This window comes from Mercenaria mercenaria, chromosome 17 (genome assembly GCF_021730395.1).
Source record: "Mercenaria mercenaria strain notata chromosome 17, MADL_Memer_1, whole genome shotgun sequence".
Taxonomy (NCBI): domain Eukaryota; kingdom Metazoa; phylum Mollusca; class Bivalvia; order Venerida; family Veneridae; genus Mercenaria; species Mercenaria mercenaria.
In genome coordinates, this window is record NC_069377.1 from 72824594 (window position 1) to 72847252 (window position 22659).

Genomic DNA, 22659 nt, shown 5'->3' on the forward strand with positions numbered 1-22659 from the left:
GCCACACACTACATACACAACCAGAGCCACACATCATATACACAACCAGAGCTAACACCACATACCAACCAAAGCCAACACTACATAAACAACCAGAGCCATACACCACATACTCGACCAGAGCCACACACCATATACACAATCAGATTCACCACCACACACCAACCAGGGCCAATTCCACATAAACAACAAGAGCCATACACCACATACTCGACCAGAGCCAAACACCATATACACAACCAGAGCCACACACTACACATACACAACCAGAGCCACTACCACATACACAACCAGGGCCACACACCACATACTTAGCCAGAGCCGTACACCACATACTCGACCAGTGCCACACACCATAAATATAACAAGAGCCACACACCACATACACAATCAGAGCCACACACCATACACATAACCAGAGCCACACACCATATGCACGACGACAGCCACGCACCATAAACACAACAACCACACACCACATACACGACCAGAGCCACACACCACATATACTACCAGAGCCACGCACCACATATACGACCAGAGCCACACACCATATACACAACAAGAGCCAAACACCACATTCACGACGACAGCCACACACCACAAACACAACAAGAGTCACACACCACATACACGACCAGAGCCATACACCACATACACGACCAGAGCCACTCACCATATACACAACCAGAGCCACACACCATATGCACGACAAGAGTCACACGCCACATACACAACCAGAACCACACACCACATACACGACCAGAGCCAAACACCACATACACGACCTGAGCCACACACCATATACACAACAAGAGCCACACATTATATACACGACCAGAGCCACACACCATAAACACAACAAGAGCCACACATCATATACACAAACAGAGCTACACACTATATACACGACCAGAGCCACACACAATATACACAACAAGATATTCTGTCCGAAGTTGATAATACTTTCAATATTTTGTTCTTCATTTGATGTATGTAATGTATATTCATGTTAATACTGTACTATACTATGTATAAGTCGGAAATATTTATCTGTTCTGTTCTATTCTGCTAAATCCTATCATAGAAATGAGGTAAAATTTGAATGACCAGTGTCAAAACTCATTTTATTATACCAGGAAAGGAAGGCAGATAAAAAACCTTTCACAAAACAATATAGAGGTGCATCCATAGACTTAAATACATCAAGCTGAATCCGTAGGCCCTATCGTGGTTTTCACTTTCTGACAGATGCAGCAGACACAGTACTTATACTGCTAAAACAGAATATAGATTGACATCACGAATAATCACCAAACATTCCATATACCTTTACTCACTTACTCATTTACAAGCTTCACTCACTGGATTTAAAGAAAAAGAAAACTTAATTTGCCGCTGATGCATATCACAATCACCTTAACAAGATACTCTGTATACGTGAAGACATAATGTTATTATTTCTTATGAAGTTGATATTCTCATTGTTGAAATGTGTATTCCATTCTCTTCCCGGTTTTATGCCCATTTTTTACAGCCTCGTGATAATTGATCCATATTGACACAAATATCAGAAATAAAATATATATTTTTAAGAATGAGAATAAAGTATTGTTGCATTCTACACTAAGCCAATACGTTCTAAGGGAGACAACAGTTTCCTAAATTTCAAATTTGGTTCACAGAGTGGAGCACAGATTGCGACGTGCGTATATAGTAACTAAATTAAAACACAACCTATTCATTTAGTTGTAAGACACAAAATCTGTATCATTTCAGCCTCGAATAGCTATTGTACAAGTCACTATTGTACAGGTCGCTTTTGTACAGGTCACTATTGTACAGGTCGCTATTGTACAGGTCACTATTGTACAGGTCACTATTCAGGGGAAAATTACAGCAGTTGCATGCAAGAGTGTTTTAAAACTATTTATTCCACAAACAGAATAACAAAACAAAAAATATGTACATATATGTATTATTATAGGTCTCTAAACACAAAACGATCCTCTCTTTTCTCTCTACATAAAGGGCGAGTTCACATGGGAAAACTGAGAGTCATGTTAAATATCAAAGCGCTGAAAGCACTGGACAACAGCGAAGCCAGGATTTTATTTGCAAGTGTGTGCATTATAGGCCTGTAGATAAAACATAATCTAGCACTCAGTTCATAGAGGTGAAGTTGCATTTATTTTGATTCAGTCTTTGTAACAATTTGGATACATTTGTCATAACAATAATATTACTTGAATTGTTCACATTTCGTACAAATATTACGGATTCCAAAGCAAAGCATTACCTTGCACTGTATGTTACCAGCAGAGCATGACTGTAAACTTGACCTGCTTTGTTTGCTTACTAACACTAACTAGATGAAATTCAAGTAGAATTACATGACACAGCTCTGCTGTGCCAAGACAGCAGATGAAATACTAGTATACTGTTATAAATGTTGAAATGTTCAAACAGTATAAAAAATTAAATGTGCAAAGTAGTAAAATTTGTTTGTACTATTATGATGTGAGGGGCTTTGAAACGTTTTTTCAATTGTGAAGTTAAGTACCTGGACAAGATCCGAAACCGAAAATGTTATGACAATATGATCAAAAGGTAACTGTTAAAGTCTGAAAGATCGAATGCTCGAATGATATTTAGTACTTGTGCTGCTGTCAACTCAACTGAACGTCATTTAGTTTCTAGGACTTTGACCTTGTTGTACAATAAGTGCCGTACAACATTTGTATTCCGATTTGTAATTTGACTACCTATGAACGAAACCGGGCCAATGTCCAGATGGAAAAATAGCACGGCCTTATTATTCAGTTATAAATTTGACCAATTGACTAATAGTTGAGAATTGGTCAAATTTATAACTGAACGATGTATCATGTAGGTAAAGCAAGTCATCACTGTTTAAGGGAGGAAGTGTCACACGAAGGATGGAGTCCTCCTGATAACCTGTCATTTTTTCTGCTGTTAACTGTTACGGAGTTCCAGTTTCTGGAAAACGTTACAGAGTTCTTTTGATATTTGTATGACAAAACAAGGAATCGGTCGACAAAATGGTAAATATTTATCTTTAAAAAGAGAGAATGGGGTGTGAAACTAAAGTTTGATGATTAAGGTTGTCTAATGTTTTGTGCTATGCGTCAGAAAAAAAAACTCTTTAGTCTAATAATCAGCGAAAGCGTTTGCTTATTCATACATATTGATCTACTCATTCACGTTCTTCATCCTCACCACACGCAATAGCCTAATTTTAAATGTTACGGAGTTCAGGTGATAACTCTGAAGATGTCACAGAGTTCTTATGATAACCTTTGTCTGGCAGTAGCAGCAGTGAACTGCTCATTCTGCTGCTACTGCTGTACTGCCAACTTCACGCCGATATATAATTGGGAAGTTGTTTTTCAAATTACTTACCGGTAAAACATCAAATATAAACAAGAAAACTAAATGCGCATGAGACTTGATTTGCGAGTTTCAAGATAAAAACGGATTGATAACATTTCAATGATCTACAGACGGGAAGCGTAGGTTTTACGGCCTACATTTTTACATACAGTATGAATTTGACATTGTCAAATAGCATAGGCCTTAATAATTTTGGACATTGAAAATCTTGTCTAATTTAGTTGTGATAATGTAAGTGAATACAGTACTGGATAACGTTTCAAACTCGTTAGCTGCTCCAGAGAGCTTTTGTAGGACAATTGAAATGAACACAATCATACCCACCATTATTATAACTCCTGGTACAAGTGTTCAAAAATGTTCGGCTTACATTAGTTTCCAAAATACTTTAGTTTTGTATGACACAACCAGGCATTGAATTCCATTGCTTAAAGCCTGGCCACATACACGTCTAAATATTTAGCTCAAAAATGATTTCCAAGCCAAATAGGCAGTTTGCGACAAAAATTGTACAATGTTGAAAATACGGAAAACGCAGCCCTACATGAAATTCTAAGAGATCGCTTACATTGTAAGGAATTAGAACAATTTAAAAGAAATACTAAAAAATCAATAAGAGGCCCTTTCATAGATACACATAAACAGTGGATTCAAATGTGAGTGTTACCTTGATTTGACCGAGTTCACTTCCTGTTGAGCAGGCTGTTACATGACTGCATCACTCGCCGTTTGGTTTCTGGATCCTGTCACCTTCTATAGTTAAATACATCTTATAACCAGTTTTAAAATGTGACCAAGACGTCATTTTCACAGCTGACTATAACTCTTACTGAACGTTATAATTTACGTATTACGTCACTTGTGACGTCAACTCCGCTGCACGTACGTATTTATACTGGAGTAAACAAAGAAATGGAAGAAAGCTTTGACAAAGTTTTACTTGAAGATACCTCATGCTTACATACGGATGAGACAGGTAAAATATTTGACGATGTGAAGATTAATTACCTTTACCTCGATATAAGCCGAAACGAGCTGCACTCACTGGCGTTTTTAAAATCATGCAAAACTTAATTTGCCGCTAATGCATATCAAAATCATCTAAACAAGATACTCTGTATACGTGAATACAAAATGGTATTATAATTTCAGTTAATTTCCTTATGTTATTCTGCGTCTCAGGTTATTATTTCTTATGAAGTTGATTCCCGTTGTCGAAATACGTATTCCATTTTCTTTCTTTTATGTCCATTTTTTACGTCTTCGTTATAACTGACCCATATTGAATACACATATTTGAGAATGAAAATAATCACAAGATGAAGAGTGTACATTTGTGTTCTGTAGCCAATACGTTCCAAGGGAGACAACAGTATTTTGTTAAGAGAGTGGTGCACAGATTGCAACGTCCGTATATAGCAACGAAATTAAAACGCAACCTATTCTTTTAGTTATAAGGTACAAAATCTGGATCATTTCAGACACGAATAGCTATTGCATAGGCCACTGTTTGTTTGAGAAATTACAGCAGTTGTGTGCAAGAGTGTTAGACCTGAAATCCCTACAGCATTAAGCGGAATATTATATGTTTTATTAAGTACCTCATTTCATTTCAATTTTACTTGATTTCAGAAATGCTTCAACAGTGGGTGAATAACATGTTTTACAAAATAAAAACGAGTGCGGTGACATGTGCCTTTTCTGCCCTTTTTGTCTTAGACACTAATGTTCTTCAAGCTCTCAGAGTCTCAGAGTACGAAAGAAAAACTAAAATGTAAAAACAATCGATCCTACATCCTTCATTCTAAACACACCCATAATATCTTACCTATGAACATAACCAATATATAATACTTCTAAACACATCCGTAATATTGTAACTTTGTACACACGCATAATATTAGTAACTGTGAACAATTGTCAATTACATTGTAAATCTGAACAACTGCCCGTTATAAATTATGCGTCGTCCCTATTTCTTCCGGCATCCAGTTTGTTCCCCAGGGTCCGACACTTGTATCTGTGGTCCTTGTAAAACTCATATCTACTCTGAAATGAAAATCGAGAATTTAAAAAGAATTTGTGAACCTGAACGTATGTATGGCTAGAATATTTCTAAAATGTAGAAAAATGGTAAAAAGGTATATCTTACTTTTATGTTGTTTCAAATTGGCAAATAAAGAAAATTGTTAAGCAACGTAGTACTACCTATGTTCCTCTATGAAAACGGATATACGAAGTTAAATGTTCAAGTTGTTTTTTTTAAACTCATAATTAGTAGGCGGAGTGTGTAGATTAATGATTGTCGTGCCCTTAGAGGTGGCCAGTCACATCTGAGTGAGTTTGAGCAACATTTTCGGACATTTTCTCTTTTCGTATATTTTGTCAAAGATAATATTTTATAACATGTTTGACGTCACGGGAATGCTATATAGCCATTGAATCAAAATGATAACAGACAAGTGTAATAAAGCTTTGACGTCGACGTCGTTTGTAGTATAGGAGACGTTGGTCAAACTGACTTGTTTATATAAAAGAAGGTAGAATTTTTGATGTTTCGACAGGAAAGGCTTACATGTGATAAAAAGAATAATACATTTGTTACTTTCCACATTGAATTTATTAAACTCGTTGAGTAAAATTTATAAAATGCTCGGCAGAGCCTCGCATTTTATTATTTTATTCAACTCGTTTAATAAAGTCAATATGAATAGACACTTATTTAATATCTTCCATATATCAAAGAAGCGAAAATACCCATTAAATTGAGCTATATTCCTATGTATATTTTACTGACTATCAAATATATTTAGTAATTAACCACAGTAATCTGAACCTTGTCCCAAACAATACCAAGGTTCAGCACTATAGCCTTAAACCATCAGCTTTTAATGCCATCCGGACCAACAGAATAAAAAAAGATATCAATAGGACCCAGCAAGCATAAACCGAATCCGGAAACATGAGGGAGCCTCGCCTAAATTATCAACACCAAAGTCCCGGTAATAATTATGGCTTTATTATTATTTTTCTGCAAATTCTCCTCGATCTTTGCTCTTGAAATTCTGCCGACGATCTGACCAAACTAGGTGCGCGGCCGTATGACGTCACTTGTATACGAAAATACCTCACACTTTTACACTGACCACTGTATACCAATATTTTCCAACACAATTTTATGGGTTAATACTTAAACTTGGGCCTTGAAATGTACACCGAGGTAATGCTATCAATTACTTTATATTTCAATGATAAACATCTTCTATTTTACAGTTTTAAACGTGACAAAGCCTTCGACATTTTGTAAATAAATCAGACGAATATTTCCGGTTTGAGTAAAAGGCATGTAAAGCGAAAAAATGGACCACTGTCACGCCACAAGAATGCCTCTGCCTAGGTTGGAAAATCAGGATAAAATTTCAAGAATACTTTTAATAAAAATGTAAGTTGTATCAAGTGATATATCCTTAGGACGGCCAGCACATATTTATGCAATCTCGCCAGGCATATGTATGTTTTTGACAACACAGAAAATGACATCACTCGACCTTCAGCTATTTCCAGAAGTAAATAAAAGGAAAGTAGAAATGCTAAACTTGAAAACGAAAGCCACATTTTGATTCGTAGATAGTCAGGGATCACGCGCAGGGGTCACCCCGTCTAAATGTATGCGCGTGGCCTTTTTTTTTTTTTTTTTTTTTTTTTTTTTTTTTGCTATTGGGGAGCCAATTTTCAGCACTTTATTACGAATTGAAATTACCTGGGCTTTAGTACAGCATGTCAACTTTTAATCTATGAAAAAATATTTGAGCTCTGGATAAACAGAAATCTAAAGGGGTCCGTAACGGACCAAGGGTACATTGATAATTTTGGAACTTCATCAAATCGCTCAAAATGTCATTTTTGATGTTGTCTGAGAGTGTCAGTATATGCCTCAGATGTAAGATATAACCGTATTTGAGAGCTGCAGACCTAGACATTTCAGAAATATTTCAAAATAAGTTTCGTGTAATAAATGTTGTTTTTACGGAAGCGTGAAAGGGTCATCAGACGTTAATACGTTTTAGTACGTTAAGGTTGCGGAAAGGATATGCACAAAGACACAAAATAAGGTTACTGAGGAGGAGTTGTTAACTTTAAAAAAAAAACTACATTACTTGGCAAAATTCTGATGGGCTACCTTTAACCCTTATGCTCTGTATTCTAAAAATCACAATGAAAAAATGAGATCACTTGTGCGATGATATCTTATGTCAACAATCTGTTGGTGTTTCTTTGTACACATCCGGGTAAACTGTGAGTTTTGTTGGTGCTCAGCAGATTGACATTTTATTTAGATTAACAAGTCATTAACTTGTTTGAGCGCCCACTTGCCTTCAGGTTTTAACGACTTACTGCCCTAATATTGTTAACGCTGTGGATGTTTTTATGTGGAATTTGGTTCTCCTTGCACCTTTTATTATTCATTCTGCGACTAACTATTGTTCAGAAGTGGCTCGATTTTGTTGGTCAGTTGAACGAAGGTGGAGATAAAATGTCGTATATTCTGAAATAAACGACTAACACACGAACCGGTAAGAGAATATTATTACGTCAAAATGACGCCAATTTGCCGCATGGCGTCCAGACGGTTCATTTTGACTCGAATAGTGAAGTCCAGTTTACTTTTAATCGAATTTTTTCATTTACATGTTAGAATAACTAAAAAGGCCCTCTTGAAGTTTATCGTCTGATATACTATGGCTCATTGTTTAGACTGTTGAATATCTAACCACTCAGTCTAACGCCTTTGTGGTTCAACTTTTGTGCATCTAAACTCTTGATAAGTGTCTTGATAAATGAAATATATGTAATATCCCTTGAGATTTTAGCGTTTATAAATACCTTGATGTAATTCTCAAGCAGAGTTGTTTCTGTTCTCGTCAGTGTTTGGTCGAACCATGATCTCACGCGTTTGATCTCTTTCTCATACATGTTCAGGGTTGTTCTTAAAGTCATCTACTGAGTGTAAAAAATAATACATTGTAACTAGTCATAAATGCTCGTAGAATGTATCTATAGTAAAATGGTTTTACATATTTAGTAGAACGGCTAGCGAGCGACTAATGAATTTTCATAAGCCCTGTAAACTATGAATGCATACTGGATTTTGATCACTATCACTAAGCATTTAATCACATATTTAAACCATAAAAAATGAAAGTGCCAGGATTTTTGACATTTTAACTAGAAACTAATTCATGAAAAGATACGTCACTATTTCTGCTGAAGCATTTCTTGCGGGTGAGGAAAGCTCTCTGCAACTGACTTTGTCCGTTAATTCTTCGACCTGAAAAAAATGCAAACATATTGCTATACTCTAAATCGGTTTACAAAATCAGCAAAAGACGCACGACACTTTTTCTTTCATTATCTTTAAGGTATATTAGATCAAAATTTCATAATATAGTTCATGCAAACGTAAAAATATAAAAATAACAAATTTATGTTTATTAACAGTACTATGCATTAGGCTGAAAAATGTGCACACTGTATACATGTATAGACAAACACAGTATAAATGTGCACTCCCACTGAACAAAACTTGCTGTTTTTTATCAGTCAACTGTTCATTATGAATATAGTTCTATATGCAGACTTAATTCATATACTTAGTAAAGTTTGATATAGTTGCTTGGGATTTTATACATTTGAAGTAAATATCTAAAGATAAGCTATTTAAGTAAAAGATGGTCACTGGATATTTTTACGGAAGATTTGTCAAATGTTAGATAACAGTGAGATGGATTATTATTATTTATTATACCAGATTTAAATAGCGCCCTTTTCAAACACGTTCAAAGGCGCTTTAAACATATAGCACACGCAGCCACACAGGGCGCGAAGTTATAATTGGTGATCAACATAACGTCATAACAAACAAAGGAATGTTACACAGCCAGTTTAACATGTACACTTTTCTAAATATCATATAAATCACCTTTTGTATTGATGCTTCTATTATCCATTTCATATCTTTGAATTTATCATCAACCTCAATTAAGTCATCTACAATGCCTCTATCAACACCACATGTATACCACAGCAAGTCCGACTGCTGTTGCTGGCTGATATATGTTTTGCAGTCAAGACATACATAAAGCAACAGTGAAATGTCCGGCTCATGTGAAGGTGCCTACAATAAAATATGTTGTTCTTTTTTTTAAGACGTAAACCATTATTGCGTTTCTGTGTTTAGAACAATTTACGATGATAGTCAAACCTTGATAACCCGAACACTGATCGACTGCTCTAAATGCTGAAGACTATTTTATTAACTCACATTAGGGCACGATATCGTGCTTATTCATAAAAATGATTGAACGTGTAATTGTTATGCGAGTTATGCAGTGGAGATATTGAACAACTTTAAGAACGTGTATTATTCCACGAAAGAACGAGTGCATAGTTCTTGATAAAAAGCTAATAAATCTATAGACGCCCACTCTGTTATTACCTACACGTCTACTTTTGTTAATATGGAATATATACTATAGATTTGTTTGTAATGCGACAACACGGATTAAATTGCCGTCACAGATGATGATGTCATTACCTCAATATGAGCTTTGCACGTCAATATTTAAAGGTTTTTAGTTTCTCCTTCTTTATCGAAAAATATGCACGTGTTCTGCGCGAGGATATGCACAACTTAAGGAGCGTAATGTGATTCCTCGAAAGGAAACAATGAGTGTATAATTTCTTTATTGCAGAACCAATAATCTTTTTTACACACACACATACACTCACTCTTATTTAAATCATATAACTGATACGTTGATTGTAGAATGAATAAAACTGTTCATGAACATTTTAATGCAATGACACATACTAAGATAACAGAAATGACGTAACGCACCAGAAATGAAATTTAAACCATTGTAAGTAATACCCCAGTCACACATACGGCGCGAAAAGCTACGTCTAGCCACGGATAAAAACGTAGTAATCCGTATCGACCCGTACTGAAACGTACCTGAGACGTACCTTAATGTAGTAAGCCGTATCAATTCGTACCAATTCGTACGGCTCAGGTACGGATCGATACGGGTTACTACGTTTCTATCCGTAGCTCGACGTAGCTATTTGCGCCGTATGTGTGACTGTGGTATAAATATAGTTTGAAAGTACGTGTGTTCCCTGGAATCCAGCGAATGCAGACACTCTACACACTATTTCAAATTATCAAATGCATATTAGCAGAGAATATAATTATTTTAGACTTAGCAGTGTGGTAGACAATGATTTATCATTTACAATGATAGACGACTGAAAAAATATACCGACACAAAAAGTATACAAAGATTTTTCATAAAGTATTTGTTATTCTTTTTTCACTTACACCTGGAACATGTATAATGGCCAGTCTGGCTTCAGCGGTTATATCTCCATTTTCAAAGAACAACAGCAACTCCTTATGGGAACATTTTCTACATAAAGCTAGACCACACACTCGACAGTTCCCAGAACTTTTTCTTAGTCCAACATCTCCTTTACATGAACGACATTTTGTAGCCTGAATCTCAATCTGTCAATATACATAACTAAATAACACTGTTACCAGAAAATATCATATACCTATTAAACATAAAAAATATAAAATTATAGACTAACATTGCTCTACAGGTTTTTTTAACTTAATGCACCTGTTGCAGTCACACGTATGCGGTAAGTGTAGTCTGACACTGTGGACTAAGGTACAAACACATGGCCTAAGTCTAGTCTGACTCTGTGGACTAAGGTACAAACACATGGCCTAAGTCTAGTCTGACACTGTGGACTAAGGTTAAACAAATGACCTAAGTCTAGTCTGACCCTGTGGACTAAGGTACAAACACATGGCCTAAGTCTAGTCTGACACTGTGGACTAAGGTACAAACACATGGCCTAAGTCTAGTCTGACACTGTGTACTAAGGTACAAACACATGGCCTGAGTCTAGTCTGACACTGTCGACTAAGGTACGAACACATGGCCTAAGTCTAGTCTGACACTGTGGACTAAGGTACAAACACATGGCCTAAGTGTAGTCTGACAGTGTGGACTAAGGTACAAACACATGGCCTAAGTGTATTCTGACACTGTGGACTAAGGTACAAACACATGGCCTAAGTGTAGTCTGACAGTGTGGACTAAGGTACAAACACATGACCTAAGTCTAGTCTGACACTGTGGACTAAGGTTAAACACATGGCCTAAGTCTAGTCTGACATTGTGGACGAAGGTACAAACACATGACGTTAGGCTAGTCTGACACTGTGGACTAAGGTACAAACACATGGCCTAAGTCTAGTCTGAAAGTGTGGACTAAGGTACGAACACATGTCCTAAGTCTAATCTGACACTGTGGACTAAGGTACAAACACATGGTCTAAGTGTAGTCTGACAGTGTGGACTAAGGTACAAACACATGACCTAAGTCTAGTCTGACACTGTGGACTAAGGTTAAACACATGGCCTAAGTCTGACATTGTGGACGAAGGTACAAACACATGACGTTAGGCTAGTCTGACACTGTGGACTAAGGTACAAACACATGGCCTAAGTGTAGTCTGACAGTGTGGACTAAGGTACAAACACATGACGTTACGCTAGTCTGACACTGTGGACTAAGGTACAAGCACATGACGTTAGGCTAGTCTGAAAGTGTGGACTAAGGTACAAATACATGGCCTAGGTGTAGTCTGACACTGTGGACTAAGGTACAAACACATGACGTTAGGCTAGTCTGACACTGTGGACTAAGGTACAAACACATGACGTTAGGCTAGTCTGACACTGTGGACTAAGGTACAAACACATGGCCTAAGTCTAGTCTGAAAGTGTGGACTAAGGTACGAACACATGTCCTAAGTCTAGTCTGACACTGTGGACTACAGTACATATACATGGCCTAAGTGTAGTCTGACACTGTGGACTAAGGTACAAACACTTGGCCAAGGTCTAGTCTGACACTATGGACTAAGGTTAAACACATGGCCTAAGTCTAGTCTGAAAGTGAGGACTAAGGTACAAACACATGGTCTAGGTCTAGTCTGACACGGTGGACTAAGGTTAAACGCATGTCCTAGGTCTAGTCTGACACTGTGGACTAAGGAACAAACACATGGCCTAAGTCTAGTTTGACACTGTCGACTAAGGTACGAATACATGGCCTAAGTCTAATCTGAAAGTGAGGACTAAGGTACAAACACATGGTCTAGGTCTAGTCTGACACGGTGGACTAAGGTTAAACGCATGGCCTAGGTCTAGTCTGACACTGTGGACTAAGGTACAAACACATGGCCTAAGTCTAGTCTGACACTGTCGACTAAGGTACGAACACATGGCCTAAGTCTAGTCTGACACTGTGGACTACAGTACAAACATATGGCCTAAGTGTAGTCTGACACTGTGGGCTAAGGTACAAACACATTGCCTAGGTCTAGTCTGACACTGTGGACTAAGGTTAAACACATGGCCTAAGTCTAGTCTGACAGTCTGGACTAAGGTACTAACACATGGCCTAAGTGTAGTCTGAAAGTGAGGACTAAGGTACAAACACATCGCCTAGGTCTAGTCTGACACGGTGGACTAAGGTTAAACACATGGCCTAAGTCTAGTCTGACAGTCTGGACTAAGGTACAAACACCTGGCCTAAGTCAAGTCTGAAAGTGTGGACTAAGGTACAAACACATGGCCTAGGTCTAGTCTAACACTGTGGACTAAGGTACAAACACATGCCGTTAGGCTAGTCTGACACTGTGGACTAAGGTACAAACACATGACGTTAGGCTAGTCTGATACTGTGGACTAAGGTACAAACACATGGCCTAAGTCTAGTCTGACACTGTGGACTAAGGTACAAACACATGGCCTAAGTCTAATCTGACACTGTCGACTAAGGTACGAACACATGGCCTAAGTCTAGTCTGACACTGTGGACTACAGTACAAACACATGGCCTAAGTGTAGTCTGACACTGTGGACTAAGGTACGAACACATGGCCTAGGTCTAGTATGACACTGTGGACTAAGGTTAAACACATGGCCTTAGTCTAGTCTGACAGTCTGGACTAAGGTACAAACACATGGCCTAAGTCTAGTCTGAAAGTGAGGACTAAGGTACAAACACATGGCCTAGGTCTAGTCTGACACTGGACTAAGGTTAAACACATGGCCTAAGTCTAGTCTGACAGTCTGGACTAAGGAACAAACACATGGCCTAAGTCTAGTCTGAAAGTGTGGACTAAGGTACAAACACATGGCCTAGGTCTGGTCTGAAACTGTGGACTAAGGTTAAACACATGGCCTAAGTCTAGTCTGACAATGTGGACTAAGGTTAAACACATGGCCTGTGTCTAGTCTGACAGTGTGGACTAAGGTACAAACATATGGCCTTGTTCTAGTCTGACACTGTGGAGTAAGGTACAAACACATGGCCTTGTTCCAGTCTAACACTGTGGACTAAGGTACAAACACATGGCCTAAGTCTAGTCTGACAGTGTAGACTAAGGTACAAATACATGGCTTATGTCTAGTCGGACAGTCTGGATTATAGTACAAACACATGGCCTAAGTCTAGTCTGACAGTGTGGATTATGGTACAAACACATGGCCTAAGTCTTACTGACACTGTCGACTAAGGTGCAAACACATAGCCTAAGTCTAGTCTGACAGTGTGGACTAAGGTACAAACACATGGCCTAAGTCTAGTCTGACACTGTGGATAAAGGTACAAACACATGGCCTAAGTCATACATACGACATGTAGCCTGAGACTGTAGACTAAGGTACAAACACATGGCAATATTCTAGTCTTTTACTGAGAAATAAGATGAGAACAAATGGCATGAGTCTAGTCCAATACTGCGGACAAAGGTAAAACACGTGGCATTAGTCTAGTTTGATACTGTGGACTAAGGTGCAAAATAGTCTAATCTGGTGCTGTGAACTAAGGTTTAAATCACATAGCGTTAGGCTGGTCTTATACTGTAGACTAAGGTATAAACACATGTCATTAGTTTAGTCTGATAATATGGACTAAGGTACAAACAAGTGGTATTAGACTAGAATGATACTGTGGACTAAGGTATTAACACTTGGCATTAGTTTAGTCTGAAAATATGGACTAAGGTACAAACACGTGGTATTAGACTAGAATGATACTGTGGACTAAGGTACAAATACATAGCATTAGTGTTGTCTGATACTGTGTTGTGGATAAAAATGCAAACACATAGCAGTAGTCATGTATGATACTGTGGACTAAGGTACAAACACATTGCATAAGTCTATTCCGATACTGTAGACTAAGTTACAAAGACATGACGTAAGTCTAGCCCGATGCACTGAAATAAGTTGCTAACACGTTAGTGTAGTCAAATACTTTGGAATAAGGTATAAACACATGATATAAGTCTTTGTCGGATACTGTAGACGAAGGTTCAAACATAATGTTTTACTCGAGTCTCATACTGTGGGCTACGGTACAAACACAGGGCATTAGTCTGGTCTGATACTACGGTTTGATACTGTAGACTAAGGTACAAACACATGCCAGAAGACTAATGTTATACTGTTGTCGAAGGTACACACACACGTAGCATAAGTGTAGTCTGATGCTGTGGACAAAGGTACCACAGAATGTGTTAGTCTAGTTTGTTACTGGAGACTTAGGTATAACACATGGCGTAAGTCTTCGAGTCTGATACTGGAGACTAAGTTACAAACACATTGCGTGTGTTAGTCGAGTGTGATAGTATGTAATAAGGTACAGCCACATAGTGTTAGTCAGGCTTGAGACTGTAGATTAAATGACAAAAACATGACGTTAGGCTAGTCTGATACTTTGGCCTAAGATTGATACTGTGTCTGATAATATGGACTAAGGTACAAACACATGACATTATTCTTAGCTGGTACTGTGACTAAGGTACAATCAGCTGGAGTTAGTCTAGTCTAATACTTTGGTGTAAGGTAACAAAAGGCTGCTAGAATTAACGTTCAAGCTTACACAATACATAATGAATTTGTCAAACAATATTGTCTTATCGTACGTACATACCATTAGACGAAATAATTTAGGGGCACATTTTAGGAGTTACACAAAATATTATACATATATATCTTAAAAATATTAGAATATTGAAAATCTCCTTACGTCCCAGTACTTAGATTTCTGCCATGCCGGTGTTTTCAGTTTCACTTTCAATGGTTGTAAGGCGTTTACAGATCCTAGATGTTTGGCTTCCTGTTGAAAACCCGTTAGTAGCCTTATGCATTCTGCCTGTCTGTCAATTCTGCAGAGTAGATTCAAGATATTTTTACTTTTACAGGCATATAAGCCAAGTTTTTACATGGCATCTTATATAAACCACGATATGTCCGGTATAAATTTGATTGCCGGTCGATAGTTTCCTAAGTTTCATATAGGTTGTCTTTCTTTGCGGGTATTCCTTAGATGTCAAGGAAACAACAGAGCCGGCGCTTTTCCTACATTCTTAGGCCAGCAGTTTAGACTATTGACCAACAAACCATACAGATATTCTATAAGTTTATTATATTTTTGATGAGTGTTGTTATTACGCTGAAAATAATGTGGTAATCTAGTACTGTCACTGAGTAATCTATTACTGTCACTGAGTAATCTAGTACGGTCACTGAGTAATCTAGCACTAGCACTGTCACAGAGTAATCTAGCACTGTCACTGAGTAATCTAGTACTGTCACCGAGTAATCTAGCACTAGTGAGTAATCTAGTACTGTCACTGAGTAATCTAGCACTGTCACTGAGTAATCTAGCACTGTCACTGAGTAATCTAGTACTGTCACTGAGTAATCTAGTACTGTCAGTAATCTGACTGAGTAATCTAGCACTGTCACTGAGTAATCTATTACTGTCACTGAGTAATCTACTACTGTCACTGAGTAATCTAGCACTGTCACTGAGTAATCTAGCACTGTCGCTGAGTAATCTAGCAGCCGCTAAATAATCTAGTACTGTCACTGAGTAATCTAGCGCTGTCAAATTGAGTAATCTAGCACTGTCACTGAGTAATATTCTAGTATACCTGTCAATGAGTAATCTAGCACTGTCACTGAGTAATCTAGTCTGACTGTTCTAGCATGTTATTAGTAACTGTGTCACTGAGTTAATCTAGCACTGTCACTGAGTAATCTAGTACTGTCACTGAGTAATCTAGTACTGTCACTGAGTAATCTAGTACTGTCACTGAGTAATCTAGTACTGTCACGGAGTAATCTAGTAATGTCACCGAGTAAAATGAGTAAAAACAATATTATTACTTTCATATCACAATTCTATACAGGATAAACGCTTCCCACATTTCAAAAGGGAACGAATGGACAAAGTAGCCATGCAATACAAAGTCCCCAGTTGGAGGGCAACTAATTTTCTCTACTGCTGTTTACCATTATGATCTGATCTCTATCAATGATGTAACAATATTGTACTATATATACAAATGTTCTAACACTATGTTTGGATTAAAATTTGCATATATAAAACTCTACAGTTGTTGAATGCTTATAACTTCTATAAATAAAAAAAGTATTTAATTTGAATTTGATAACATTTCATTTTGAAACTGTGGGAAAATATGAGAAAAAATGTAAGATATTCATTTAAACGGAAGTAATTATGAAGAAAATACAATAACAATTTAATGGTGTCCATATGACAAAAAAGCTTACATTAAAAGCTTTAACAGACCGGTCAGGAAAAGATCTATTTTGACTTTTGACCTTCAAGTGTGACCTTGACCTTTGAGTATGTGTTCTAGGTACTGCGCATATCACATTGTCTCATTATGAGGAATATTCAATGTCAAGTGATATTAAAATCCCTAAATGGATTAGTTTTGGACCAGACAGGAGGAAGAAAAACCCGTGTGACCATGGACCTCCAACTTTACCTTAGTGTCAAGGCTATGGGTGTTGCGCATGGCACATAGTCTCAATATGTGGAACATTTGTGCCAAGTAGAACTGAAATCCCTTTATGGATTGTTGGATTACAGCCCAGACAAGAAAAAGCCTATCGACCTCCAAGTTTGATCTTGGCCTTTGAGCTAGTGGTTTTGGTGTTAAGCATGGCACCTCCTCTCAATATGGGGAACATTTTAACCAAGTAAAACTGAAATCCCTTAATGGAAAGTTGAGTTACAGCCCGGACAAGAAAAAGCCCATTTGACGTTCGACCTCCCAGTATGATCTTGACCATTGAGCTAGGGGTTTTGGTGTTAAGCATGACATGTCGTCTTATTATCGTGTATATAGTGCAAATTAATATTATAATCCCATTACAGATTGTCAAGTTACAGACCGGACAGGAAAAAACCCTGTTTACCTCTGTCCTCCAAGTTTGACCTTGACATTTGAGCTAAGTGTCCGGGTGTTGCGCCTGACACGTGATCAAAACCTTGGGATTTTTTTCCAACTAATAATAAAATCCTGTTTTGCATGATAAAGTTATGGACTAGACAGGAAAAAAAACTTTTGACCTTTGATCTCCAAGCACGACCTTGATCTTTGCACACGACACGTTGTCTAATTATGGGGAACATTTTTGCCAAGTAATATTGTAATCCTTGGGTGGATGATAGAGCTCGGGACCGGACACAAAACAGATCCTTTAATTTTCATGTCATGTTAACATTTGACTGCTAAGTGTGGCCTTAACCTTTGAGCAAAGGATCTGAAAGTTGTGCATGGCACATCGTCTTATTATGGAGTACATTTGCTGTCAGGTAATATTATAATCCCTTCATTGGTTCATGAGTTACAGACCAGACGGGAAAAAGAAATTGTTGACCTTTGACCTCCAAGACAGGTCGTCTCGTCATTGGGAAAATTTGAGCCAAGTAAAAGTAAAATCCCATGATGAATGACAGAGTAATGGACCGGAGACAGAATGACGGATGGACGGAAAAGCTCAATCCTATAGTCCTCGAAACTGATTTTCAACCAGTAGGGGACTAATTAACTAGTGTAAACAAATAAAAGTTCGAGTGTCTGATGGTAAACTAATTTTAAGCAGTTGGTGTGAACAGATATGAGACAATACTAGAGTAGTCCGTTTCTGGACAAATTAAACAAGAGCTGTCGGATGACAGCGCGCTTGACTATTCGAAGAATTGATTGAAGAATGGGGTCAAAATATTTCCATAGATTTTCAGACAAAACAAAAAAATGGATTAAACAAACAAGAGGGCCATAATGGCCCTATATCGCTCACCTGTTATCACTGCACTTAAGGACAAGAAGGTAAAAAAAACCATCAAGATCAATCAAAAGAATCATGAGAAAATATAGCTGAAATTTTCTTAAAGATATGTCACAAAAGGGTCATGATGGCCCCGCATCTCTCACCTGAGTAATATGAGCTATATGTTTCAAATGTCAAACTGATGATTTTTAGAAATTTTTTGGAAGATTTTCCGATGTACAATCAAGTAACCCCTGGGACTGGATCAATTGGACCCTGGGGGGTCAAGATTTGAACAAATTTTGTAGAGGTCCAATAGGCAATGCTACATGTTAAATATCTAAGCTCTAGGCCTTCTGGTTTATTTTTAGAAAATTTTGAAGATTTTTCTATGTACAATCAAGTAACCCCATTGGGCGGGGTCAATTTGAACCCGGAGGTCATGATTTGAACAAATTTTGTAGAAGTCTACTAGGCAATGCTACATGTCAAATATCTAAGATCTAGGCCTTCTGGTTTATTTTTAGAAAATTTTTAAAGAATTTCCTATGTAAAATCAAGTGACCCCTAGGGCAGGGTCTATTTTGACCCTGGGGGACATGATTTGAACAAATTTTATATAGGTCTACTAGGCAATGTTACCAGTGAATTATCTAAGCTCTAGGCCTTCCGGTTTATTTTTAGAAATTTTGAAGATTTTCTTACGAAAAATCAAGTGACCCATGGGGCAGGGTCAATTTTGATCCCCGGGGTTCATGATTTGAACAAATTTTGTAGAGGTCCAATAGGCAATGCTACATGTCAAATATCTAAGCTCTAGGCCTTCTGGTTTATTTTTAGAAAAATTTTGAAGATTTTCCTATGTAAAATCAATTGACCCCTGGGTCGGGGTCAATTTTGACCCCGGGGGTCATGATTTGAACAACTTTAGTAGAGGTCTACTAGGCAATGCTACATGTCAAATATCTAAGATCTAGGCCTTCTGGTTTATTTTTAGAAAATTTTTAAAGAATTTCCTATGTAAAATCAAGTGACCCCTAGGGCAGGGTCTATTTTGACCCTGGGGGACATGATTTGAACAAATTTTATATAGGTCTACTAGGCAATGTTACAAGTGAATTATCTAAGCTCTAGGCCTTCCGGTTTATTTTTAGAAATTTTTTGAAGATTTTCTTACGAAAAATCAAGTGACCCCTGGGGCAGGGTCAATTTTGATCCCCGGGGTTCATGATTTGAAAAAATGTTGTAGAGGTCCACTAGGCAATGCTACATGTCAAATATCTAAGCTCTAGGCCTTCTGGTTTATTTTTAGAAAAATTTTGAAGATTTTCCTATGTAAAATCAATTGACCCCTGGGGCGGGGTCAATTTTGACCCCGGGGGTCATGATTTGAACCGTTTTAGTAGAGGTCCACTAGGCAATGATACATGTCAAATATCTAAGCTCTAGGGCTTCTGCTTTTTGAGAAGAAGATTTTTGAAGATTTTCCTATGTAAAATCAAGTGACTCCTGTGGTAGAGATCCACTAGGTAATGCTACACACCAAATATCTAAGCTCTAGGGCTTCTGGTTTTTGAGAAGAAGATTTTTAAAGTTTTTCCTTTTGGTTGCCATGGCAACCAGAGTTCTGCATGGACTTCAATTCTTTGAACACATTTGAAAGGGGGCTACCCAAGAATCATTCCTGTGAAGTTTGGTGTAATTCTGCCCGGTGGTTTTCAAGAAGAAGATTTTTTTACAAATTGTTGACGCACGACGGACGAAGCACGACTGACGACGGACATCAAGCGGTCACAATAGCTCACCTTGTCACTTCGTGACAGGTGAGCTAAAAATGTTCCTGTATTTGTGGATTTCGATTAGTCTTGCACTAAATGGCAATGTGTGACCATGATGGCAAATATGTTAAGTTATATGTTAGGCAAAATATGGACTTGTATGAAAAATTTAAGTAATTTCCAAGTCCAAAAAGGGCCATAATTCAGCCAAAATATTTGTCAGAGTTATGTACTCTTGCCTGCAGATGGAAATCATAATGATAAACAAGTGTTTAAAGTTTTGAAGCCATATGTCAAATAGTCTTGACAAAACATGGACATATACAAAACAGAACCAATTTCCAAGTTCAAAAAGGGCCATAATTCAGCCAAAAAAGATGACAGAGTTATGTACTCTTGCCTATTGATCGAGACTACTGAACAAGTTATAAAAGCTTCAAAGCCATACGTCAAACACTTTACACAAAATATAAACTGGTACGAAAAATTTAACCAAGAGTTCTAAGTCAAAAGGGGGCATAATTCAGCCAAAATGCTTGATGGAGTTATGTACTCTTGCCTTCAACTGAACATTGTGATGGTAAACAAGTGTTGAAAGTTTCAAAGCTTTATCTCAAAAGACTTTGTCAAAATGTAGACTGGTACGAAAAACTTAACCAAAATTTCTGAGTCAAAAAGGAGCCATAATTCAGCCAAAATGCTTGATGGAGTTATGTACTCTTGCTTACAACTGGACATGGTGATGGTAAACAAGTGTTGAAAGTTTCAAAGCTTTATCTCAAAAGACTTTGTCAAAATATGAACTGGTACGAAAAACTTAACCAGGGTGTGACGCCGACGCCGAAGCCGTGGTGAGTAGGATAGCTCTACTTATTCTTCGAGTAGTCGAGCTAAAAATGTGTCTGCTAAAATGAGAATAATTGACTTACTTGATTTACATCTAACCCATTTTTATTAGCAAATTATTATCCACACAGTTTGAACTTTAACATAGAAATTTCTTCGTTCAAACAAAATATTCTAGCATTTTGTCCTTTTGCTTATCTGGAAATAAATGAATTTGACTGCTTCCTGCAATTTTAAGATTTTACTGAAGGTTTAGGGATTGTTGAAAAATCAGTATGTCTATCAAATGCATTTGTAAAACTAGAACACATGTTGAAAGTAAAAGAAGTAGACTCTTTTAAGATACTTTCCTATTTAATTGAATAATTATACCATTTCGTAAAATACTATAAAACAAAATAAAAATTTAGAAATAAGAAACTAGCAATGAAAAACTACAATATAAGTATACGTTATAGTTAGTCGAAATAAAGATGTGGCGTCATTCTGCGATAAATCGCTGTTTAAACGTCACAATATGTAAACCTTCACACTCACAAAACAGGTCGGTGAATGATATAATTAGTTATTTTTCATGTTGTGTTAGAATCACAATAATATATCTCAACAAAGATATTATTATTGAATGAAACCATTGTTGTAGTTCAGGTTCATGTTAATATACATCTCGGGCTGCGGCCACGTGGTATGGTTTAAAGAAACCCTTCGTGTCTGAACTCTAAAAACTGACTTATTCAATTGTTTTGTTTTCTTTCTTAATTAGATTTTTATCAAGAATAAACCGAAACGATAAATGCACTGCACAACGCAGAACATTGTGTACAGTTACTTGTTTTTCTAGAGGAAAATATGTTGTCTTACTCATCAGGCCAGAAAGTTGTTGTCAAAGAATTAACTCTTTGGTCGATCACTCTCGCACATTTCGCAAGTGACCTTTCTTTGGAAAATTCGTCTGTCAAACTGTTTGTGCGACCTAAAATGAGCGATTCACCCTCAAAACACTCTTTGCACACCTTAAAAATGAAAGCAAAATAAAAGTCTTATCGTCGTATTTGAAATATATGATCATGAACTGTTAAACATATTCTTTTTCTGGTATTGCGCATATTTCTTTACAGTTATTAAAGCATCTTAGTATTCAAAGGCACGATAGCATAGAAATTATACAGATATAAATTACTGTCTATATGACCTTGTGTTTTAAACAATCCCTGGATTTAATAGGGATAAAATTAGCAAAGGTCACGATTAAAGATATTTCCTAATATTTCTTTTTGTGTCTACTTCAGTTTATACTCTATCAATTTCTTTGATCATTAGGATATGACCCTATGCTCATTTTTAAAAATGGCCAATCTAAAATTTGTATTCAAATA

The 22659-nt window shown here is 37.1% G+C and overlaps 2 protein-coding genes across 3 annotated transcripts in view; both read right to left on the reverse strand.

Annotated features, from left to right (window-relative positions):
- LOC123537340 (uncharacterized) overlaps nucleotides 1-4202 on the reverse strand; it is a 37707-nt gene extending 33505 nt beyond the window's left edge. Inside the window, exon 1 of the mRNA XM_045321022.2 lies at nucleotides 4082-4202. The gene's annotated coding sequence lies outside the window, so the exon portion shown is untranslated. The remainder of the gene's footprint in view (nucleotides 1-4081) is intronic.
- Nucleotides 4203-4978: 776 nt separating this feature from the next.
- Nucleotides 4979-22659, reverse strand: part of LOC123536767 (uncharacterized) — a 34303-nt gene continuing 16622 nt past the window's right edge. For both annotated transcript variants that reach the window (XM_045320174.2, XM_045320173.2), the window contains exons 4-10: nucleotides 22145-22296; nucleotides 15595-15733; nucleotides 10796-10981; nucleotides 9395-9589; nucleotides 8672-8743; nucleotides 8299-8412; nucleotides 4979-5463 (exon numbers count right to left, since the gene is read on the reverse strand). In XM_045320174.2, coding sequence (XP_045176109.2) covers nucleotides 5374-5463; nucleotides 8299-8412; nucleotides 8672-8743; nucleotides 9395-9589; nucleotides 10796-10981; nucleotides 15595-15733; nucleotides 22145-22296 — 948 coding nt within the window. In that variant the 3' untranslated portion in view covers nucleotides 4979-5373. The remainder of the gene's footprint in view (nucleotides 5464-8298; nucleotides 8413-8671; nucleotides 8744-9394; nucleotides 9590-10795; nucleotides 10982-15594; nucleotides 15734-22144; nucleotides 22297-22659) is intronic.